The sequence below is a fragment of the Bos indicus genome, chromosome 16, assembly GCF_029378745.1.
Source record: "Bos indicus isolate NIAB-ARS_2022 breed Sahiwal x Tharparkar chromosome 16, NIAB-ARS_B.indTharparkar_mat_pri_1.0, whole genome shotgun sequence".
Lineage (NCBI taxonomy): Eukaryota > Metazoa > Chordata > Mammalia > Artiodactyla > Bovidae > Bos > Bos indicus.
Window position 1 is genome coordinate 80,286,800 of NC_091775.1, and position 23,637 is coordinate 80,310,436.

A 23,637-nucleotide genomic window follows, 5' to 3' on the forward strand; every position below is an offset into this window, starting at 1 on the left:
TGGTCTGCCCAGGGTGGTCTGGCCAGGGCCCTAGGGAGCAGGTTGGTGGGAAGTGTCCTGGGCAGGATGGGAGGAGGAGTCAAAGCTCCTGGGTCGTCCCCCACCCCGCCGCCCCACCAGGGCCCAAGGAACTGGGCTCTGAGGGTGCTTCATGGGAAGGATGGGGCCGCAGCAGCCCCTGGGAGTCCCAAGGCGGTGATGGGCGTGGTCCGGCCGTGGGCGTGGTTCAGTGATGGGCGCTGCTCAGTGGTGGCTGAGCTCAACGATGGGCGTGGCTCGGTGGTGGGGGGTGTTCAGTGGTAGGCGTGGCTTGGTAATGGGTGGGATTCAGTGATGGGCGGTGCTCAGCGATAGGCGTGGCTCGGCGATGGGGGTGGTTCGATGGTGGGTGGTGCTCAGTAGTGGGCGTGGCTCGGCGATGGGCGGTGCTCGCTGGTGGGCGGGGCCCCGCAATGGGCGTGGCTCAGCGATGGGCTCCTCCACCGCCCCGAGTTGAGGCTCTTGTGCGTAACAGCCCCAGCGCCTCGTCTCCAAAGCCGGAAGTGGGCGGTCCCGGGTCCAAGACCCGCGGGGCGAAGGGAGCCAGGTCCACACCCGCCCTGCAGGGGCCGCTCTGGAGCCGGCGCGGCGCCCTCTGGAGGCACAATCCCAGGACCGGGTGGGCCCAGAGCTGAGGCGCTGCGTTAGGTGAGGGCTCCCTCCGCCGCCCTCACAGCACCCCCGGGGCAGGCCAGGCAGGTGCCCCGGGCCCGAGGGGCTGGGCTTCAGGGCCTGAGGCGCCCCACGCAGGGGCAGGCTCCGAGGGGACGCGGCCGGCTCTCTGGACCCCCGACCTCAGACCTGGCCCCCTTCCGCCGGGCTGAGTCACACGCTGTGGGTGCTGTGAAGAGGGAGGCCCGGGGAAACCGTGACCGGTGTCCGGAACCCCAGCATGCGGGCCGAGGTCGGTGCCCCCCGGCAGAGGGAGCGCCGGAGTACAGCGGGCAGGACAGGACGCGGGAGGACATGGGCCTCCGGGTCTCCCCTGGGACGGAGGCAGGGGGCGCCCCGGCTGGGGGACCGAGCCTCTAGGGCAGGCGGCGGTTTCCTCCTGATCCACGGGCAAGACCTGGACAGACCTCTGGGGGCACTCAGCCCCCCAGCCTCAGGGCAGACACGGACTGTGAATCGGGCCAGGGGTCGGGGGCTTCGGGGATTTCAGCAGTGCGGCCTCCCGGAGGCAGAGGGCCCGGAGGCCGCCTCCAAATGAAACGTCCCCACTCAGGGAGAGTCCTGAATGAAGACTTGTAAGCAGCTCTGGGGCGGGGGGTGGGAGGCAGGGCCCTTCAGACGGTCCCCATCTTCCCAGGGCCGGGTGAAGGAGGCCCGGGTGGACCCAAGCTGGCACCGCTCAGCCAGTTGCCTGTCCTTTCTGGAAGCCTGACTTGGCTGCTGCCTAGGCGTGCCAATGGACTCCCCTCCTGACCGTCATCCCGACCATCGTCAAAAATTAAACAAAATCACTTTTTCGGGACTGCCTGACCGCGTCTCTGGGAGCCCTCACTTGGCGGGTGAGTTACTCTGGGACCCGGCCGAGTCTCGGCTCCCGATGCCTCAGATGGGATGGTACTGGATGGCCCAGCCCTCGCTGGGCACTCATGGATGGACTTGAGTCTGCCCACTCCTGGCTGCCTGGTCGGTCAGAGCTCTGGTCTCTGCACGCCAGTCCCTTTTCAGACCTACCTCCCCGAGGGGCCTGGAGCTGGATGGGGACCAGGATGTTGCCTGGGGCTCTCCACTGTTCGGGAGAGCCAAGGCAGACCTCTAGACCACCTGTGTGTCAGCAAGTCCCCGACCCCAGCCCTGACCTCCAGACTCTTCAATCCAGCCACAGCAACATCCCCTGTTTGGTGCCTAGTCAGCATCTCAAGGGTCTCCCTGGTGGCTCAGACAGTAAAGAATCTGCCTGCAATGCAGGAGACTGGAGTTTGATCCCTGGGTTGGGAAGATCCTCTTGAGAATGGAATGGCAACCCAGTTCACTATTCCTGCCCGGAGAATCCCGTGGATGGAGGAGCCTGGTGAGCTACAGTCCATGGGGTCACAAAGAGTCGGACACAATTGAGCAACTAACACACACACACACACACACGCATCTCAGATCCAGCACATCCCAGCCGCGCTGCCAGCCCCAGACCTGCCCCACCTCGCTTGCACAGGTCCTCAGGCCCCAAGTCTGTCTGCACTTGCCCTTGTCTCACTCACACCCAGCGTACCACTCTCCCTCCGGGGCCTGCCTTCAACACAGATACAGAATCTGACCACTCACTCCTACCATCCTGGGTCCAGCCCCCGTCTCCTCTACCCTGGATTATTACCATGTGACCTGGCCACCTGTACCCGCCCCTACCACCACCCTGCATCTCTCTAGTCTCAACCCAACAACCAGAGTAATTCTGTCTTAACTGAAACCTACCTAGGGCTGTCCTACGCAGAACAAAAGCCAGAATCCACACAACTGTCCTTGCAGCAGCTTCAGAAGGCCCTCCTGACCTGGCTCCTGACCGCTCTGCCTTCCTACTGGCCACTCCCCCTGCAGTCCCAGTCCAGGCTCTGGGCCCCTGGTCAGTCCCAGCTGCACGCTAGGCGTGGTCCTGCCCCAGCGCCTTTGCATCCACTGCTCTTTTGGCCTAGAAAGGTCTTTCCCCAGGTATCTGTCGGGCTAGTTCCCCATGGTCGTGAAGGCCACTCAGGCTTTCTCTGACCTCCTGAGAATGTATATATACACGTGTGTGTGTGTGTGTGTGTGTGTGTGTATGTACATACATACACACATCTGTACAAGCAGACCCAGAGATGATTCCATTAGAGCTACACGTGGCAGTGTCCCGTGCGGGGACCTGTTTGTTTGTGTGCTCTGTCTGTCATCTCTGCCTATAATGCACCTTTCCCATAGAAAGTGCTCAGTAAACGTGGGCAGAAGAAGGGACTTACTAATTTCCTGCCCTGGGCCAGGGGTCATTCCACATTTTTTACATGAATGAATTAATTTAAACCTCATAACGGTGATAGACCCTGTGATTACCGGTCCCATGTTGAAGGAGAATTTAATTTGCTCAAGATTATGCCTTCATGTATCGTTGTTGTTGTTCAGTCGCTCAGTCCTATCCACCTCTTTTCGGCCCCATGGACTGCAGCACGCCAGGCCTCCCTGTCCCTCACCACCTCCCAGAACTTGTTCAAACTCATGTCCATTGAGTCGGTGATGCCATCCAACCAGCTCATCCTCCGTCGTCCCCTTCTCCTCTTGCCTTCAGTTTTTCTCAGCATCAGGGTCTTTTCCAGTGGATCAGCTCTTTGCATCAGGTGGCCAAAGTATTGGAGCTCTCACTTCAGTATCAGTCCTTCCAATGAACACTCAGTGTTGATTTCCTTTAGGATGGACTGGTTTGCTCTCCTTGCTGTCCAAAGGACTCTCAAGAGTCTTCTTCTTGCATTATTATCAAGCATTAATTATTTATTACTATCATCATTTGTTATTTATCATTATCATGCATTCATTCATTTAATTCTCACAATAATAATAGGGACAGTCATCCTCCCTATTGTATAGACAAGGAAACCAGAGCTGAGAGACTTTAACTTGGAAAGGTCGTGGGGCTCACTAAGCGGAAGAGCTGGCCTGGAACTCAGGCATTTGAACTTCAGCTGCAGTGCTCCAACTCTGACCCCGCCCCGCCCCCAGGGCAATCCACGTAGGGCAGTGAGGAAGGGCCAGACCTCAGGCCTGGTGACCAGGGATGCCACCCCTTCATCCTCTTGCTTCACCTGCTCCCGACACCCTGGGTGGACAGGCGCTATTCTTAGCCTCACCCCCAGCCTCTGTCTACACCTGGGTGCCAGCTCCACAGGGCTGCACCAGCTCAGTCGTCCAGGGAGATGCATAGGCCCATTTTGGGTTTCAAGTTCACTCCCATTCAAGGGTCTCAGAGCCTACCCAGAACAGCGCCAGCACCTGGGGCTCCCGGGGTGACTTAGAGGACTCTCCATCTCCTGCCTCTCCTGGCCGTGCTTGATGCAGAAAGTCTCTTGACAGTCCCCCACACAGTTCCCTTTCCACAGAGGCTTCTGTGGCCTACCTTTGGCCCCAGGCCTGGAGAAGCTGCTTCTTGGAGCTGGGGCAGTCACCTGGGACCCCTACAGCTTCTGAGCCCTCTTGAAAGAGGGTGGAGGGTGGGGGGTTCTGCTTTCCTGTTCCACACAGAGAATCAGCCAGATTCCTCCCAATTACATCCCCTGCAGGACTGCGCCAGTCAGAAAGAGAAGCCTATGAGTGCATCCAGGAATTTCTAGAACAAGGGCAGCTGGTAAGGCAGTTCCCTGGAGCTTTCTGAGAACTGAGGAGAAAAGTAGGTAAAAACGAGGGCTCGGGCTTCCCAGGTGGCACCAGTGGTAAAGAACCCACCTGCCAATGCAGGAGACCCAGGAGCCTGGGGTCAATTCCTTGGGTTGGGAAGATCCCCTGGAGAAGGAAATGGCTACCCGCTCCAGTATTCTTGCCTGGGGAATCCCCATGGACAGAGGCGCCTGGCAGGCTGCATACAGTCCACAGGGTCGTAAAGAGTCAGACATGACTGAGCACACACATGCAGGCTTCTTTCAGTCTGAATGCCAGCCCTGGCTTAGAAGCTGCCTGACCTGGCCTGTTAGGTGGCCAGGCCAGCCACAGAAGTGAAAAAAACCCTGCCTTTGGGGCCCCCAAGCCCTGCCCCCCCGCCAGCTTGGTCCCTGGAGAGCTACAGAGGCGTCAGGACACTGGTGGCCAGTGCTGGGCACGGGGCATGTGTAGGAAATGCTTCTGTGGTCAGAGTTCTGGGCCCTGAGAGGGGCAGGGTCTGGGCAGGGGACGCGGGGGCTCTGCAGAGGGAGGTGGGTGGGCTGCAGGCAGAGGCCGGGCTGTGGGCAGGGCTTGTGTGTCCCTCCGTCCTAGCTCGAAATGGACAAGCTGAAGTTCCTGAGTGCAGTGGACACCTTGAGTGGTGCTGTCCACGCCCAGGCAAATGGCAACATGGACGATTTCTTTCCGAAAACTGTCTTGGCCGAGAAAATCACGGTGAGCAAGGCCCTCTCTTTCTGGGCATCGGTCCTCCAGGGACAAGAATGACAAACCCAGCCGCGGGGCGGGGGTCCCTCTCTGAGGGGAATTCTCCTTTCTTCCTCCCTTCTAGAAATTAATTCTCGAAGAGTCCACAGAGGCCCTGGTCAGCACTGTGCGGCAGCAAGCCATGCTCTGCGTCGTGGCCCTGAGGTGCCTGGGTCCCCAAGGCCGGGGTGTTGGGGTTGGGGAGCATGGCAAGGCTTGGGGACGTGAGTTCTGGGCTGCGGGGGCAGGGCCCATGACAGCCACCCCGCCTCCCAGCCTCCTGTGGTAGGGTACCCCCAACTCTCACTGTTAGAAAGCTGTTGGGGCATCAGTGTGGGGAAGGCTCCCAGAGACGCCAGGACCTCCTTCCCTGCAGGGAAGTGTGTGAAGGCCCAGCAAGAGGACAGAGCAGAGTGCCCCCCCGCTGGCCCTGGACACTAACCTGTGCTCCAGAGCCCCCCGTGGCCCCTCCCCCCCTCCCCCACAGCCAGGTGAACCCGCCGCTCCACCTGTCCCAGAAGCTGGACCTGGCCACCGCCGGCATCTCCAGCATCATCCCTCTGCCGCTCATCATGCCCAGCCTGGACCGCAAGGAAAGCGCCAGCCTCTACCTCCAGGTGCTGCCACTGCCCATCCTCAGGCCCCTCGCGCCTCCTCGGGCTGGCTCCTGCTCCCACACCACCCACATCCTTCTCTCCCAAGCGCTCTGTTTCTCTAGTTTCACGAGAGCCTCAGTTTCAGGAGGAGACAGTCTGAGGATAAGCCCACAGGTTCTAGGGAATTACTGGCCAATAGACTTGGTCAAACCTTCCCGGGAATTTTCAGCTTGAAAGATAGAGGTTTCCTTTATCGAAGATGTCAGAGAATGAGCCTCTGGTGGCGAGGGGCCCTCGGGGGCTGCATTTTTTGGAGAGAGCAGCCGGGTGCCCACTCGTACTGTCTGGCCTACAGTTGGAGCTGGTCCAGGGCTCAGTGAGGTCAAGCGGGGCTGGCGCTCGAAGATGGGAGGGCGGCGGCAGAGCTGGCCCATGGGAGTGGGGGCGCCCCGGGGAGCGGTCTGTCATCTGACACCCCGCGCCCCTCGCCTGCCAGACAATCCAGGCCTTGGACGACATGTTACAGGCTCTCGTGATGGAGGATCTGGAGCCGAGCATGGTCTTCCTGCAGAGCTTCCTGGAGGTGAGGAAGGGAGATTGAAGCCCTGGGTGTGGGGGGAGGAAAGGAAACTAAGATGCCTGGGGCTCGGCTGCGGCTGAAGGCCATCCTTCGGTCCTCAGACCTCAGCAGGCATGTCTGTTCCCTGGAGACAGAGTCCTGCATCTCTCCCCTCTTCACGGAGTCCCCAGACGTTCTCGGTCACAATACATTGTCACCCTGAGGGGTGAGTTTGAATTCGAGAAATAGCCAGGAGTCACTTGAAATGAACTTTCGTGACAAGATGGTAATTAACAAAGTTGATTTAATTTTGGATAAAATACTAGATGTGACTAAAGATAAGGAGACAAGATTGCCCAGCTATCTTATTTTAAGCTTTCACTGAAGCTTCAGTACTTTAGTTACCTGATGCGAAGAGCTAACTCACTGGAAAAGACCCTGTTGCTGGAAGGATTGAGGGCAAGAGGAGAAGGGGGTGTCAGAGGATGAGATGGTTGGATGGCATCACTGACTCAAGGACATGAGTTTGAGCAAGCTCTGGAAGACAATGAAGGACAGGGAAGCCTGGCGTGCTGCAGTCCAGGGAGTCGCAAAGGGTTGGACACGACTTAGTGACCGAACAACAACGACAATAAGGGCTGTATGTAGAGAGGAAATGCATTCGTGTTAGGACATTATTTTGAGGGATGTATCATTTCTTTTTTTTTTTTTTTCATTTTTAATGATATTCATTGTTTTCTTGGTAATTTTACAAGCAACGCATGTTCATCACAGAAAACTAGATAACTATAAAAACTAGATAAACTCGGGCCAGCCGCAGCCACCCTCCTATTGTCTCTGTGGCCGGGATGCTGCGTGTGTCGGGGGTGTCCGCTTGTCTCCGAGGCCATGTCGGGGATGGACTGAGCAGGGAGGGTGGGACCCCACGGAAGGTGTGGCAGGGTGTCCCTGCTCCCTCTGCAGGTCGTCCTGCCTTGCTTGGTGCAGTCGGATAAAGTGCACGAGCAGACCCGGATCTTGGGCGCCATTTCCCGGATCCTGAGGTTTATCTGCAATTTCCCCGAGCTGGCGGTGAGTGCCTGGGACACGCGAGGCTCTGCAGGGGTCCCTGGGGGGCGGCCACAGCACCTTGGTCCCGCTGCTCCTGTGAGCTCTGAGCAGGCAGATATATCCCAGCCCGGGTGGAGGGCCTGGCCCGGGGAACCAGGGGTGGGAGCCCATAGCTCCCACTGGCCAGTGTGCCTGGGGGTCTGGCCGCCCCAGTCCCCTGGGTGCTGACTTGGAAGGTCCCTTTGCCAGCACTGTGTGGAGCTGGTGAGGTGGGGGCACCCACAGCAGATACCAAGCTGTGTGGAGGGGAGGGGAAGTCGAAGGGAATGGGGGCCCCCTGGCAGGCGGGGCTGGGGCAGCGCCCATGTGGCCCGCGGGGTGCAGCCGGGCCCCCTCCCGCAGCACACGGCGGAGTTCTCCATGACTGGGAAGCTGATGGGCACGCTGGGCCTCCTCTGCATGAGCCCCAACCTGGAGGTCGGCATGGCGGCCTCGGAAGCGCTGCACTACCTGTTCAAAGTCCTCGCGCTGCAGAGAAGTGAGCATCCCGGCCTAATGGACTAGGGGCTGCGGGAGGCGGGGGTGCTGGCTTGCAGAGCGACAGGCCCTACTGGGAGCCCTGCGTGGTGTCGGGGGCGCCGGAGGGCTGGCCTCCCTCCTCAGGGCAAGGCCCTAAATACGCCTTATCTGAATGAGCCCCAGCCCAGTGCTGACACCACGCCCTCTTAGGAGACATTCCTGGGGACTCTCAGGAGGACAGGGAGCCGGGCTTGCAGCCACCTGTGAGGTCCACTTGGCCCCTCAGTGTTCCCAGCTGTCCCACCACTGCTGCGAGGACCCAGGCTGGGAAATGAGGCTCCCTCCTCACGGGACAACCTGGGGACTCCTGATCTGGGCTTCCCCTGCCCCAAGAAAGTCAGAGATTCGGATGTACACACACACAGAGGTGCCAGAGGAATTTGCACATCTCCCCCAAAGGGAGCTTCAGAGACTTGGCTTTTGTGATTAAACTGGGTCCGTTTCCCAGTTACTTAGCGGGGGCCGGGTGAGCAGTGTGTGGGAGCAGCGGCCTCACTGACGTCCACCTGCCGGCCTGGCACCAGGGCCCGAGAACCCTCGCACGCTGTGATGGGCCAGCAGCACTTCACCCTTGAACCCTCTTGGTTCACTCTGAGGTTTGCTGGGGAAGAGCGCAGGGCGTGTTCCTTTCTCCCCTGCCGATGGTTTTGGATCGCAGGTGTGAAACAGAAGACAGAGAACATCTTGAAGGAGCTGCAGAAGCACTTCCGGGGGGAGTGGCTGGCCAGCATACAGGACCTCACGATGGTAGCGCGCACACCCCACCCAACGCGGGATGCCTGGATGGGAAGCGCGGGCAGGAAGAGGGCCAGGCCCGAGGGGTGATCCCCACTACGAGGAAGGGTCCCTGAAATCCCAGGTCTCGTGGACAGCGTGCTGGAGGGGAAGGCCCGTTCCCCTAGCTGCCCTGGGGTGGACTGAAGTTTAAGTCACTGAGCGGGACTGTGCAGTGAGGTGTGGTCCGCTCTCCTCCCCACGCACCTGTCTTAGGCCTGGCTTCCCTTCTGGTCTCTCAGCAGAGGCGGACTTCTGGCCCTGGGCACTGTGCCCCAGGCTCCGCCAGCTCCCGCCACTCCCTCCAGAAACCCAGATACCACCCTTCACTCTCCCTTCCTCTCCACGCCCAGCTCAACCCCACGCCCATCCACTCTGCCTCCTGAATCCCTTGCTCGTCCACCTGCTCTGCTCTGGTCCTGCCATGGCTGTCACCCACCTCCTGCCTCTCACTGTGGCTGCCCCCGGCTCCTTCCCCTTTTGCAGGTGGCCCCTCCAAGGCCTGGAAGCAGACCTGGAAGCCGATGTCTGCTTTGCGGTGCGGTCACCCCGCTAGACATCAGAGCTCACCCCAGATGCAGTCCCCTGCTTGTGTTCCAAATGCAAACCCAGACGCCTTTAGCATCTCCCTCTGGGAAGATCGGCTGGAGAAGGGATAGGCTACCCACTCCAGTATTCTTGGGCTTCCCTGGTGGCTCAGCTGGTAAAGAGTCTGTCTACAATGTGGGAGAACTGGTTTCGGTCCCTGGGTTGGGAAGATCCCCTGGAGAAGGGAACGGCTCCCCACTCCAGTATTCTGGCCTGGAGGTCCGTGGGGTCACAGAGAGTCGGACGCGACTGAGCGACTCTCACTTCACTCACTTTCGCTTCTCTGTGCGCTGCTGTGGGGACCGTTGGCCACGCCCCGCCTCGGCCTCACCCCGCAGGGAGCCGGGTGCTGGCCGGGGCCGCCTGCGCTGGACCCAGGCCGGCCGGCCTCTCCAGGGCGCGGAGGCCGCGGGCGGACTCAGAGGGCTCAGCCCGGCTCCCTCTTCCCAGTTCTTCAGGAAGTACCTGACTCCCGAGGAGCGAGCAGACGTGATGCTGGTGTCGTTGGAGGCCCTGACCAAGCCCAGCAGGCACGACGCCCGGGCGGCCTCCAGGGTGCTGCGGACGATCCTGAAGTCCTCCGTCCCCGACATCGGGAAGGTAGCCGCTCCAGGGACTCCAGGGCCCGAGGGCGCTTTGGGCCTTCTTCCTTTCCATTCCGTGTCGGATCTTGCTGTTTCACTTCCTACTGGTTGGGGTTAAACAGTCGTGATCCTTGAATCCAGAGGATAAAAAGTTAAACGAGGCGTAGCGTGGTTTGCAGTTGTGTGGAAGGCCCTTCCATGGGGAGGGGTGACCACCTGGCCTCCGTCTCCACTGGGAAGGGAAGGCTAGCATCAGAGCGACAGCAGGAGCCCCGTGTGGGCTCCCGGGGCCAGGAGACACCTCAGACCTCCCTCCCGCATGCAGACAGGGGATGAGGCCTCTGAGCACTTTGTCAGGCCGGCGGGAGAATTCCCAGCAAGATTAGGAGATGCCTGTCTCCATATCGTTGTGTCTGTCTATCCTCTACCCATGTATCTGTATCTACGTGTATATCCGTGTCCTCTACACCTACATCTACGCCCGTGTATCTGTATATCTGTATCTACGTGTATATCCGTGTCCTCTACACCTACATCTACGCCCGTGTATCTGTATATCTGTATCTACGTGTATATCCGTGTCCTCTACACCTACATCTACACCCGTGTATCTGTATATCTGTGTCTACGTGTAAACCTAAGGCACACTGACATGAGCTAGAGCTGGAGCACGGCCCTTTGTCGGAGGTGGGACTTGTTCACAGAGAAATTAAGCCAGCACAGGGTCTCTTTATCAGTCCTTTTTCTTAGACCATCTTCAAAGCTCCTGTGGACAGACAGTCGCTCTGCTTTCAATGGCCTCCCGTGCCCCCACCTTCCCCTGATGCCAGTGCCAGCTCCATGAGCTGTTCCTGGGCTCTCCTCTTCTCTCTGGCCCGGGGTGCCATCTGAACGCTCCTGAGCCGAAGGGCACCCTGGAGGGCAGCCCCCCAACGCCCATGTGGAGTCCCTGCCCAGCTCCTGGGCAGCCGGACTCTGCTCCCCACCCCGCGCAGAGCTCGGGTCTCCTCCGGCACCACTTTCGTCATTGGAACCTTCTCCCTGTGGTGAACTGGAGCTTGCACCCCCGTGGCTCCCAGGCCAAGGTCAGCTTCCCATGTTAGGCTGACTTCAGTTACTGTTCAGGTTTACCAACGCCGGGCCCTTGCCCTGGGCTGGCCGCAGTCACGTGCTGTGTTATTTCTTACAACAAGTCTGCAGGGAAGTAACTGGAGTTGGGGAGAAGCTCACGGGGGGTATGGCCCGGATAACTGGACTTTATTGAGCACACGTGTAACACGCACTAGACGTGTTAACTCAGGCCCACGAGGAGGCTGAACTGGTTCTCGTTGTCCGATGAAGAAGTAGAGCACGGAGAGGGCTGATCCTGTGCCAAGGTCACACAGCTGGTCAGCAGGGAGGCAGGTTCGAATCCAGGCAGAGTGACTCCAGGCCTGTACAGCCTCCCGTCCACACAGCCAGCGATGGGCCTGCCCTCCCCCCGCAACAGTCTCTGTGTCCCAGTTCCCTCCTCTGATATTTGTGACCTGGTTTCCGGACCCGACTCCACAGCCTCTTCCCTGCTGCTGTCTACTCTGTGCCTTTTCAGCCATGGCAGGGGGACAGCCCCCAGCCCCGCGTGGGCGCCTGGGTCCGAGGCTCCTGCCGAGCGGGTGTCGAGCACCCAGGAAGCAGGCACTCCGCACCCCCCCACCCCCCGCAGGTGCCTGAAATCATCAAGCACGTTTACCACCACATGCCCAGCGCCACGGACGCCACGGCCCAGGAGACCATCCGGAAGGTGCTCCACGTGCTGGCCCAGACCTACACGGATGAGGTGGTCCTGACGCTCTTCGAGATGGACGAGCAGTCCCAGAGGTGGGTGGGGTCCCCGGGGTGGCAGACAAGCCCCAGGCTGTGCCGATCTGCTTATTCTTAAAATATGTCCAACTTTTAGTACAAGGAAGTTCCTTACTCGGGGCAAAGTGATTGTACCATTAATATTAGCTTATTGCAGAAAATTTTGAAAGCGTGTACATTTTTGAAAAAGAAAAAAGAAATTAAATCTCACCCCAAGGCAACCTCTGCTGTTACTTAGCTATAATTTATAGTGTGTCTACCTCTTAAGAATGATTTTGTTCCATTTTTACAAACACAACAAACGAACACACACAAAAAGGGTTTTAAGGAACGTACACACACAAAAAAACACACAACACACACACACACACACACACACAAAGAAAGTACAGTCCCTCATATATACCGATCTCCACATTTTTTTCATAGCATTTTCTCAAAATTAAAACTCCTTTGTAAACGATTTTAATAGCCATCTGATATTATATAGTATGGGTGTACTAAGCTATAAGACATTAAAATTTCTCCATGTAGTAAAATTCGCCCTTTGACCACACAGTTCCACAAGCTTTCTCAAACGTATAGTCACAGCCATCACCACCACATTAAGACGCAGGGCCTTCCACTGCCCTCCAGATCCCGTGCCGCTGGGAGCAGCCCCACGAGCCTTGCCCCCATCTGTCACCCAGCCCTGTCGTTGGGCCTTCCCCAGGCCGTCCTAGAAGTAGGACCACGCAGGACGGTCACACCGCACAGAGCAGACTCGTGCGTCTGGTCCTGGCTTCTCTCGCTTACGTGCGTGTTTGGGATTCACCCAGGGCATCGTGGGTGTCAGAAATTCACCCCGTTCCTTGCTGAGCAGCACCCCACTGTGTGCGCAGGCCGCGCTGTGCTCAGCAGTCACCTGGTTTTCGCAGTTCTGGGCCATTACAAGTGTGCCGCTGTAAATATGTGCGCGTAGGCTTTTGTGTAAATATCAGCTTTCATCTCTCTTGGCTAAGTTCCTAGGGGTTGCATTTCTGGGTAATACGGGAGCTGTCCGTTTAACAGCTTTAAAGAAGCCGCCAAACTTCTCCAGCCGTGGTTGTGGCGTTTGCCTTTCCGCCAGCGGCTTACCAAAGGGCTTTCGGGTTGCTTCCACGCTTGTCCACACTTGGTATCGTCATCAAGAAAGACCTAGTCATTCCAATAAGTGCGCAGGGGCATCTTGTTTCTATTTGTGTTTGACTCTTAATTGCAACTGATGTTGACCATGATTTCTTGTGTTCACTTACCTCCACATACCTGCTTTGGCCAAATGTCCAAATCTTCTACCCGTTTCTTCCCTTTTTTATAAGCATTTTTCACTATTTTAAAGTATTTTTTAATATTTATGTCCTTTGTTTTCATTTATTTGGCTGTGCCGGGTCTTGGCTGTGGCATGCCGGACCTAGTGCCTCACCTGGGGGTGGAGCCCGCGTCCCGCGTCCGGGCAGAAGGATGCTTAACCTCTGGGCCACCAGGCGAGGTCCCCAGTCTGTCATTTCACGATTTGTTTTCTGTTTGCCTCCTCCAGTTTTTGCTCCTACGTTTCCACTTTCCTGAATTATTTTGGATAGTTTGTGCTTTTTTTTAGAGGTATTCCTTCTTAATTTATCCATTGTATTTTGACTCCATCAATTTTTAGTGGAGTCTTAGGCATTTCCAAACCTCAATTGTCATAGTGTACTGACATCCCTAAACGTTCATAGTCCATTTAGAATTAATATTTTACAGCCTCAGGAAAACATGAAAGCTTTCAACATGTAGCTTCCTTGGCTTCCCTACTTATGGAAGTAAGTAAGGAACTTACTTCCTTACTTATGGTATGGTTGCCATACGTATTATATCTATACACGTGAAGAAACACCACCAAAAAAAGGTTTAATTTTTGCTTTAATAGTCATACATATTTTTAAACTTATCATGGGAAGCTATAAAGCATTTGGCAAAAGAATTCAAAGTCTATTACTAACTGAAAAAAAAAATTCCCCTATTATGGGAAAAAACTTCCCTACCATGATGAAGAACATTTATCAGAAATTAATAAGCAATCTTAATTTCCCAATTGAGAAATTACGCAGTTCCCTGGCCAGGGCTCTGCTGGCCTGTCTCTTCCACTGATTAACCCTCGAAGCACTGCTCAAGCGCGCGTGTTTTCTGCTTGGAGTCCTCCTTCGTCTTTGTCCCGAGAGCCCCGTGATGCCACACCACCAGCAGGGAGACTGTCTTCATCCTCGTCTTCAGTCTCTCCTTGATTTTTCACGACCCTCTCCTGTCTCGCAAAGGTCGTGGCTTCTTGGGTACAGCGAGCAGACTTTCCTGAAATTGTACCCTGTTATTTGGAGAAATAATTTTCAGATCTCTCCTCTTCCTCTGAGTGTGAATTTGCAGGTTGGGAGGAGCAGGGAAGGTATCCCAGGCAAAGGAAAAACATAAGTGAAATGCATTCAGGCAAGGCTGGAAGGGCCTGCGCGGAGAGGTGACCGCCGGGGCCTGGAGGGTGGCCTGCTGGGTCCGGGCCAACGGCTGGAGCACCGGCCGGGACACGGCCACAGGGGAGGTTTCTGACCCATGGGACTCAGCTGTTTCCTCCCGTCAGGTTCACAGGCCGTGTGAGCACTTTCAGAGTCACCTGCATGTGAGGTGGCAGAGAACAGGAGGCGCGGAGGTGATGGAAAGATGGAAGGAGTTGGAGGAAAGGAGAGGGGAGAAGGGAGAGGGAAGGGTAGGAAGAAGGAGCTGGGCCCTGAGCAGAGCGGCAGAGCCCCTCCCGGGAGGCTGACCTTACAGATGGGCTTTCTCCCTGCAGGGGGGCTCGCAAGCCCTGGGAGATCCTGGCATCCTTCCCCAAAGGCTACGAAGTGATCATGGAGCACCTCCTGCAGAGGCTGACCCCCCAGCAGAGGTCTCGGCCCCAGGAGCCCGGCTGCAGAGCGCAGATCTCTCCATTGATCGTACGCGGGCCCGCAGCGGGTAGGGTGCCCCGGGGTCCGTCCAGGCTGTCCGGAGCTCTCAAGCGGCTGCTGTGGACAGAGGAGGTTGAACACCCTCGTGGCCTCCTCTCGTGTGGGGCCCCGGGGAGTCTGCCGTGCCTGAGAACCGGCTGCTCGTTCGCCTGGGCGGGACAGAGTGAGACCAGCACCCCAGTCCCCTGACCCCTCAAGGATGGTGAGAGTAGCAAGCCACCAGCAGAGCCCCCAGAGGGCTTTAAACGGACAGCAGCCCAGACACCGCCCTGCTCTTCCCGGGCTCGGCAGCGGGGGACCCGGGGGCTGGCTGTGGGTCGTGTCAGCCCAGGGCTGCGGCTGACAACGCCCCCTGCCCCGAAGGCCACCAGGGCCCTCCACGAGCTGCTGCTGGAGCCCAGCCGGAGGATGGAGGTGCAGGCCTTCTTCCCGCACCTGTTCCTGGCCCTGCTGTTCCGCATCTCCTCCCTCCTGGGGGTGGGGGCCGCCCAGCCCCCTGTGAGCCAGGGGATGGACCCCGTCAGGTACCCCCTCTCCGGCTGTCGCTCAAGGGCCTCGCCTGCCGTTTTTCACCTCCACCGGGCCTGGGCTCCCCACGTGCCCTCCAACAGCTCTTGCCTAGGCTTTTTATTGATGATTTTTTTCTTACTTATTTTTGGCCACGTCATGCGGTATGCGGAATCTTAGTTCCCCAACCAGGGATGGAACCCGGGCCTCCTGCCCTGGGAGCTCGGAATCTTAACCACTGGACCGCCAGGGGAGTCCCTTGCAGGGCTTCTTAGAAAGACTCTCTGTGTGTCTGGCTTTCTGGGCGGATGCAGGGATGCTGTCCCTCTGTGACACCACGCATCTGAGTCTGCAGACCCCCGCCCCCACCCCGGTGCCCCAGCTGTCTTGGCTTCAGGTGCCTCCTTCATGGAACGTTGCCAGGGTCCCTGAGGGCTGTCCCACCCCCAGCAGGTGGCGGCCGTGCGGGAGGCTGGGTGGACAGGAGGTTCCCAGGTGAGGAGAGGACGACCTTTCCTCTGCTGTCTGCCCCCCACCCCCGCGCCCCCCCAGCTGCTCCGTGGAGGCGCTGAAGACCTTGATGAGGAGCGCAGGGTACAGCGACCACGTGTCCTACATTCAGAAGCTGCAGGGCTGGGAGCTGCTCACCAGTCTGGAGAGACACCATGAGGGGGTGGCCCTGCTGGGCAGGTGAGCCTGGGCCGCACCTGCTGGGGGGCCGGCCGCCCTGCCCCCGCCCTGCCCCAGGGCCCCCTGCATACAGGCCTGACCCTGGGCGCCCGCCCCGCCGTCCACAGGGCCATGGTCGTCCGCAGCTGCTGGCACACCCGCCCGGTGTTCCGCCTCACCGTCCGCGTCCTCCAGGACCCGGACCTCGAGAACCACATGACGGCTCTTGTGTTCTTCACTGAGGCGAGTGGCCAGGACTGGGGGTTGGGTGGGGGCCTGCCCCTCCTGGAGCAGTTACTCCAGGGGGCTGTGGCCTGACTCACATCAGGCTGGGAGACATTGCTCAGGACACCTGGTTGGTCACCTGGAGTCTCAGGCCTTGAGTTTACCTGGTGCGTCTGAATCTCGGCTCTGATTTCATAGAAGAACACGGCGCCCCCGCAGCCACCCTGCCTTAGAGTCACTCTGCTCAGCTCTCTGGTTGGCTCAATGTACTCTGGTCACCTGGCAGAAGAAAGGTATCACTCTGCTCAGCTCTCTGGTTGGCTCAATGTATTCTGGTCACCTGGCAGAAGAAAGGTATCACTCTGCTCAGCTCTCTGGTTGGCTCAGTGTATTCTGGTCACCTGGCAGAAGAAAGGTATCACTCTGCTCAGCTCTCTGGTTGGCTCAATGTACTCTGGTCACCTGGCAGAAGAAAGGTATAGAGATTTGGCAGCTATGGAAAAGAATCTTAAAAGCAACAAAATCATGAATAATGGTGATGCTCGGAAGAAACCACTTCTAGATTTTGGTCTGAATGTGTGTGGGGGGGTGTTTTCCTGGAGGAGGAAATGGCAACCCACTCCAGTACGCTTTCCCAGAGATTCCCATGGACAGAGGAGCCTGGCAGGCTGCAGTCCATAGAGTCGCACAGAGTCGGACACGACTGAGCGTCTGAGCCGCCACCATGGGTGTGTTGGTCATGTTTGAGATCCCTGTCCGTTCATGTTCTGTATTCTGCTGTCTTAGAGCATCTTCTGCATCATTATGTGGTTTTTTTGGGGGGGGTGCTATACATAAATTTTCGGAGAAGGTGATGGCACCCCACTCCAGTACTCTTGCCTGGAAAATCTCATGGACGGAGGAGCTTAGTAGGCTGCAGTCCATGGGGTCGCTAAGAGTCGGACACGACTGAGCGACTTCACTTTCACTTTTCACTTTCATGCATTGGAGAAGGAAATGGCAACCCACTCCAGTGTTCTTGCCTGGAGAATCCCAGGGATGGGGGAGCCTGGTGGGCTGCCGTCTATGGGGTCTCACAGAGTCGGACACGACTGAGGCGACTTAGCAGCAGCAGCATACATAAATTGTAATGGGGATGTAATATTTCATCACAAAGATATTTTATGATTGATCTGACATTCTAATTTTACACTATTATAATCACACTATAGTGAACATCTCTTTGTGAAAGCTTTGTCCATATTCCAGATTATTTGCTTAACTACGAAACATAATAAGTGGAAGACTTGGTTCAAAAAATATGAATGTCTTCTATGATTCTTTTTTTTTTTTGAATGTCTTCTATGATTCTTGAGACTGATGCCAAGTTAGTCTGATTTGTCTAGACTAACGTCCCCCAGTAAAGTTGTACCGATTTATACTCCCACCAGCGGTGTTTAAAGGGAGTTCGGGAGTTCTGACTCACCACAGCTTTAAATACGCTCCTTTTGTAATTTGAAGTCACTGAGTTTTGCAGTAGGAGTGGATTTCTTCTGAAATAACAGGGAGAAGATGACAAGCGCTAGTCCTAGAACCTGGACGGGTAGGACCTGCTGGGTCCTGCTGGCTTTTGTGCAGGTTGCGGGCATCAGTGTCTTGTCTGTGGAGCCCCCTCCCCACACCCGTGAACCTGTGTTGATTTGTGCACGGGGGTGGGGCGCTGACCAGGCAGACAGGGACACGTGTCGGGTTGTCAGAACCCCTGCTGAGGATGGCAGGTGTGCACAGGCACACCCGGGCCCCTGACCAGAAACGGAATCTGTGCACAGTGACTGGCCAGCGTGAGTGCCCCTGATCTCTCGGGAGCTTGCCCACGCCAGACTGCTGGGCCCCGTCGGCAGAGGCCTGGACTCCGAGGGCCCAGGGGAGGGCTTTGTTTTCTGGATCTACTTCAGTGGTGATTGTCCTCCGGGCGGTCCTGGGACCCGGCTTCGGGAAGCAGCAGAAGGCACATGCCAGGGCGGCAGGGGGGCCCTCGCATGGAGGGGTCCTGGACTCAGGCTGCGCCTGGGAACCCTCCGGGCAGCTTCTAAACACAACAAGGGCTGACCACTATGCCACCCCTCCGCCGTCCTGCCTATGCGTCCTCTCTGCCCGTGGTCTGGGGTTGGGTCCCGGTGGGCGTTTACTTGAGAAGACCCGAAGCTTAGAGCTGTCTTCTAGAAATACAGCTAGGACAGAGAACCTCTCTAGAAGTTACCCCAAATGGATAATGTCTGCTGAAAACAGTGGAGATGGGCCTTCGTATCTCCCACCCTTCTTGGACTTCTGGGCTGGGAAGCGGGGAGGGAGGAGTCAGCAGCTGGGGACAAGGCTGGACCCCCACAGGGTGGGGGCTGGGTGAACGTCACCACCGGCCACTGAAGGGTGGTCCAGTCAGTTTTAAGGTGGAAACCAGTGGGGCTTTAGGTACCAGCTGAAGAAGTGGATCGAGGTCTGTTAAAGGGAGAGAACAGCTATGAAAACTCCAAATAATCCACGTGTTTTTCACCCCCCCTGTTTATTGTTTGACTTCCCTGGTGGCTCAGACAGTAAAACATCTGTCTGCAGTGTGGGAGACCTGGGTTTGATCCCTGGGTTGGGAAGATCCCCTGGAGAAGGAAATGGCAACCCACTCCAGTACTCTTGCCTGGAAAATCCCATGGACAGAGGAGCCTAGGAGGCTACAGCCCATGGGGTCCCAAAGAGTCGGACACGACTGAGCGCCTTGACTTTTGTTTGGTTATCCTCATCTGTTTCCTGGGCAGGATCATAGTAGAAACATGCAAAACCATCAGGGCCGTCAGCTTTTGTCCAGGGTTCTCAGGGCGCTCAGTAATTTTAACTCTTGCTGTAACTCTGTGAAAAAAAAGTGTTATTACCTCTGTTTTGCAGAGGATAAAACTGAGGTTCAAAGAATCTAAGAAAATTGCTCAGCTAGAGAGTCCAAGGGGTGGGTCTGCCTGCCTGCCGGTCAGAGACAGTAGCTGTCCACAAGAACACCCCCAGCATCAGGACCACACGTGGGGAGACAGACGCGCATACATCACACGTGCACGCACACAAAACGAGCTCCTGTTGGTTAAATGCATCGGATTAGCTTTTGTCTCGTTCGCTTGTATTTTAAAGGATATAAATACACGTATAATTTACAAATAAAATCACGTTTGCTGTTTTCTTTTCATTGTATTTTGTTCTCTAAATTGAATGTACATTCTATTGAAACTAGAATCTATTTTCTAAATTTAATTGTATTCTATTTTCCGAATTCTAAATTTGTTTCTTTTAATTATATTCTCTCTTCTAGATCATTTGCTATTTTAACTGTCGCCTTTTTTTCTTTCCCATTTCCCCGTCTCCCTCCAGCCTCACAGCCCTGCACCCATGCTTCTCATATGCGAGCAGCCAAACACACCTCCTTCTGTGTGTACTCGCCAGTGTCTCTTACCTTGATCCCCTGGGGTTCCCCTTGTCAAAGGCCCCCCCCAGGGAGACTTGCAGGCTGGAGGGACAAATTCCGGAACGACAGCCTGTGAATGTGACCCTCCAGCTGACCGTTGGCCCCTGTAGCAGTCCTTCCAAATCCTGAAGAGCGGTTCCTCATTCTCAAGCAGGAGCCTGGACTCTGGGTCGTCGAGGACGCCTCCTTTGGGCCCGCCTCCTCCAACTCTCTCCGTGTCCTCACGCAGCTGCTGCAGTGCCCGGACGTGGCGGCTGCTGCCGACGACGAGATGGTCAGGACCCTGGCCAACTGGTTCCAGCGAGAGGAGCCGGCCGTCGTGAAGCTGCTGCTGCGGGCAGTGGGGATCCTCTCGAGGCACGAGAGCACGGTGAGCTGGCCGCACCCGGGCTCCCGGACCTGCAGGCCTAGAGGGCCCAGGGGCGGATGGGGTGGACGCCTCTCGCAGGGTCAGACCGAGGGAGTCCCCACGAAGCCAGCCCACTGAGGACAGGGCTAGGCAAAGAGCCCCTGCTGCTCTCACCGTCCTGGGAAAGAAGGGGAGGTTTCCCACAAGGGCCCCGGGTCGCCAACCTGCCGGGTCTCCTGGAGCCGGGCGTCCTCACCAGGGATGAGGAGGCGGAGGGGAGGGTGCTGTGGGTTGGGCAGTGAGTGGTGTCTCCTCCCTCCCCCATGTGCAACACCCCCCGGGGAGGCTTCCCCTCTGCCGGCACATCCCCACCGGCACGCCCTTTGCTGGCACCCCTGCCACCACCCCCTGTTTGCCAGCACCTCTCTTTTCCTGAACCCCTCTTTACCAGCACCCCCTCTCTGCCGGCACAGCCCCTGCTGGCACCTGGGTCCAGGGACGTGAGGGGTGTGCCCCCCCCAGCCTGTGTGTGGTGGGGGTGGGGGCAGCTCCCTAGCGGGTGGGACTGTCCCGGCGCCCATCCACAGGGGAAGCAGCTCCGTGCCCTGCAGCCCTACGTGCTCAGCTGCTGCTACTCTGTGGACGGCAGCATCGTGGCGGAGACCTTCCAGGTGCTCAGGGACCTGGTGGACCAGCTGCCCTGGCAGCACTCGGCCGCCTTCCTCATCCAGCTTGCGTTCACCCTCGCACCCTTCCTGGAGGAGGTGCGTCCCCCAAGGTCTGTCTCCCTCCTGGGGCATCGTCTGTCCAGTAACAGGGTGGCCAGAACTGTCTCCGAGGCCCTCCGGCTAGACGGCAACGCCTGCGAAGGGGCTGACAGCCATGGCCCCCGGCCTGGGGATGGTCCAGAGGGCAGAGGGCAGTCGCAGTGGGGTCGTGATGATGGGGGCCCTGCGGACGGTGGGGGGCTCAGGGCCACCGTCTGGAAGGCGGGGCTCCACTGCCTGCCCCTCACGTGGGTGCACGTGTGTGTTCTCCCCCAGGAGTCCGAGCATCTGCGCCTGACAGCCTTTGAGATCTACGGGGCTCTCCTGGCCAAGGTTAGCAGGAGGGTCTTTGTCTTCCCCTTGAGGCACCAGGTCCTCAACCTGCTCATCCTGCTCGTACTCCACCTGGAGGATGCGAACGGCAGAATAGCTCAGGTGAGAGCCCACGGGGCGGAGGGGCGGGCGGCGCTAGCAGGATGTCAGTGAGCACTTGGCGAGGGGCTGAAGGGGCTGACCGGAAACGGGGTCCTGGGACGGGGAGGCACCCACTGGGGACAGAGACGGCTGGCCCAGGTTCTGGAGTGGGCAGGCTGGGCTCTGAGCCTAGCTGCTGAGAAGCGTGGCGGCCGACCTGCTCACACCAGGCTCCTTCGCCCAGTGAGGCTCTCACGGGCACAGATCAGGACACCCAGGACCAGCTGAGGAGCTGGGACGTCCCCTTTGTGGGTGGGTCTGTCTCAGTCAGCTGGGCGGCCACCTTTCTGGAGGAGCCAACTTTGATGAGAGGAGTGACCCCCAGCCGGAGGATCCAGACCTCCGGGAAATCTCTGAGAGGCTGTTTTGGGGGCTTGGGGGCTGTGGGCTGGTGGGGTAGGTGAGGAGGTAGATCTCGCTGCGGTAACATAGCAACTGGAAAAATCACCATCATGATTTTTCAGCTTCCCATCAGTGGGAGGAAGGGTACAGGAACAGCCAAAGAACGGTCTGGCCTTCCTTCTGTCGGGGGGTCCCCTGGGTTCACTGAGTCCTGTCCCCGTAGGGCTGATCTCACTGTCGCCTGTCTCCGCCCGCATGCCCTCGGGGTCTTGGCCCGGCCTGCACCCTGACTCCTCCGGCTGGGCTTCCCTGTCTCTCCAGATCGCCCGGCCCACACTCTGCCACCTGGCCACCTTGCTGGGCTGGTCAAAGCTCAGGGCGACTTTCGCTGAGAAAGACATATGGACCATCCTCAGTGCCCTGGTGGGTCGCGGCTCGCTGCCTGCTTTTGTGGGGGTGGCTGGGGCACCCAGATGTCGGGTTCCTCTCCCCGCGGCCACAGCGGTACAATAGCGAGCCCAGGGAAAGTGGGCTCCAGAGCCCGGGCAGTCTGGGGGGCCTTTGTGGAACAGGAGCTGCGGGCGGGGTGCGGATGTGCGGACTTCCCTGGGGGCTGACTTTGCGGGCCGGGGCGGGGCGTGGGCCGAGGGCGGGGCCGGGCGGGGCCAGGTGGGGTGTGAGGCGGGGCAGGGGCGTGGCGTGGGCCGAGTTGGGCGGGGCTAGACTGGGCGTGGCGTGGACCGGGTGGTGGTGCCGGGGCAGGCCATGGGCGGGGCCAAGGCGTGGGCGGGGCTGGGCAGGTCAGTGGGGCGTGGCGGTGCCGGGTCGGGGGCGTGGCGTAGCGGGACAGGGGCATGGAGGGGCGGGGCCGGGCCGGGGGGAGGCGGGGGGGGGGGCAAGGCGTGGCGTAGGCGGAGCCGGGCAGGGGAATCAGCGGGGCGTGGGCGGGGCGGGGCGGGGCGTGGGCGCGGGGCGTGGGTGGGTGGGGCGTGGGGCGGGGCGGGGCGGGGCGTGGGGCGGGGCGTGGGGGGCGGGGCGTGGGGGGCGGGGCGTGGGGGGGCGGGGCGTGGGGGTGGGGCGGGGTGGGCCAGGCCGGGCGGGTTTGGGGCTGCAGGAGCAGCGGCGCCTCTCCCGCAGCTGCAGCAGGAGGTGGGCCGAGCCCTCTGGTTCCTGAAGCAGAGCGTACAGCTCTTCAGGAGCCCGCAGGTCCCCATCCGTCGGGCTGCCGTGTGGTTCGCAGGTACGGCGGGCCTCCCCTCTGCCCGGGGCGCCGTGTCCCCGTGCTGGGGACCTTCACACAGCCCAGGGAGCCAGGACAGCGGGCAGACAGCCTGGGGTAGTGACCGAGCAGGGCGGAGCGCTGTCCGCACCTGCCCCCTACCCCACCCCGCTGGGAGCCCCTGCCTGAGTTGGGCGGCCTTATCCCGCTAAACAAGCCGCGTCCTGGGAGGGCAGCTCAGAGACTGGAGTGGCCGGCTCCATCAACGTCCCCAAGGAAAGCACCGCCCAGCACAGGCGACGCCCCGTTTGTTCGAGACCCTTCAGAGAAGCGGGGAAGTCATCCTGGTTTCAAGGAGAAAGTCAGGACCCGAGGTCGGGTGTGGGAGGGACAGACAAACAGAGAGCGGGCATGGGGACTGTTTGGGGAAGAGGCTCAGAGCAGGTGCAGCGGGGTCCCCTGGTCCTCTGTGGGCCAGTGAGGCGCTCCGTGCCCCCTGCAGGCCAGATCATCCAGACCCTGGGCGCTGAGGAGGCCAGGGAGATGGACGAGGTCCACGCAGGTCAGTGCAAGCCTGCGCCTGCTGCCTGTCCCTCAGACGTGGTTGCGGGGGCTCAGAAATTAGGGCAAGTGGGCTCACAGCAGTCACCATCGGGGGGCGGTGACGGGGAGGCTTGTCATTTGGGGGCACACGGGGACTCCTGGCGCCTTCTTTCTGCCTGGGCGGCTGCCCCGTATCCCCCACCCCTCCACCTCCCCTTCCCTCTCCCAAGCCTGCAACCCTGCCTGGCGGGCTTCCATGGTGCCAGCGAGTCCCGGCTGCAGCCGCAGCCGGAGGCCTAGGCTCCCCCGGCGCCCTGGGGAGAGGAGGGCGGAGCCAAGCCGGGGGAAGTGGGCAGGACCCCCCTGGGTTGGTCCTGGACTAGACGA

At 58.8% G+C, this 23,637-nt stretch overlaps 3 protein-coding genes and 1 long non-coding RNA gene across 5 annotated transcripts; 3 read left to right on the top strand and 1 right to left on the bottom strand.

Moving 5' to 3' along the window:
- The first annotated feature begins 468 nt into the window (after positions 1 to 468).
- Positions 469 to 6,037, top strand: LOC139176272 (uncharacterized). Its single transcript, XM_070767669.1, has 6 exons — positions 469 to 687; positions 1,349 to 1,550; positions 4,281 to 4,345; positions 4,969 to 5,091; positions 5,207 to 5,286; positions 5,609 to 6,037. The coding sequence occupies exons 2-6, from the start codon at positions 1,448 to 1,450 to the stop codon at positions 5,949 to 5,951; spliced, it is 714 nt and encodes a 237-aa protein (XP_070623770.1). The 5' UTR covers positions 469 to 687; positions 1,349 to 1,447; the 3' UTR covers positions 5,952 to 6,037.
- Positions 6,038 to 6,206: 169 nt separating this feature from the next.
- Positions 6,207 to 16,444, top strand: LOC139176472 (maestro heat-like repeat-containing protein family member 7). Its single transcript, XM_070768753.1, has 9 exons — positions 6,207 to 6,300; positions 7,240 to 7,347; positions 7,729 to 7,864; positions 8,564 to 8,652; positions 9,718 to 9,867; positions 11,554 to 11,708; positions 14,521 to 14,665; positions 15,041 to 15,201; positions 15,737 to 16,444. Exons 1-9 carry the CDS (start codon positions 6,235 to 6,237, stop codon positions 15,876 to 15,878), a joined length of 1,152 nt encoding a protein of 383 aa, XP_070624854.1. The 5' UTR covers positions 6,207 to 6,234; the 3' UTR covers positions 15,879 to 16,444.
- LOC139176473 (uncharacterized) lies at positions 13,588 to 14,600 on the bottom strand. Its single transcript, XR_011560980.1, has 2 exons — positions 14,495 to 14,600; positions 13,588 to 14,043 (listed from the first exon to the last, which is right to left on the bottom strand). It is a non-coding gene; the product is annotated as an uncharacterized lncRNA (long non-coding RNA).
- Positions 16,445 to 19,320: 2,876 nt separating the features above from the next.
- On the top strand, positions 19,321 to 23,304 carry LOC139176273 (maestro heat-like repeat-containing protein family member 6). 2 transcript variants are annotated; one of them, XM_070767671.1, is made up of 5 exons: positions 19,321 to 19,926; positions 20,493 to 20,669; positions 20,949 to 21,107; positions 21,810 to 21,911; positions 22,626 to 23,304. In XM_070767671.1, exons 1-5 carry the CDS (start codon positions 19,828 to 19,830, stop codon positions 22,917 to 22,919), a joined length of 831 nt encoding a protein of 276 aa, XP_070623772.1. In that variant the 5' UTR covers positions 19,321 to 19,827; the 3' UTR covers positions 22,920 to 23,304. The 2 variants fall into 2 exon arrangements, with proteins under 2 accessions (XP_070623772.1, XP_070623771.1); XM_070767670.1 differs by having other exon boundaries at positions 19,815 to 20,669.
- The last annotated feature ends 333 nt before the right edge of the window (positions 23,305 to 23,637 follow it).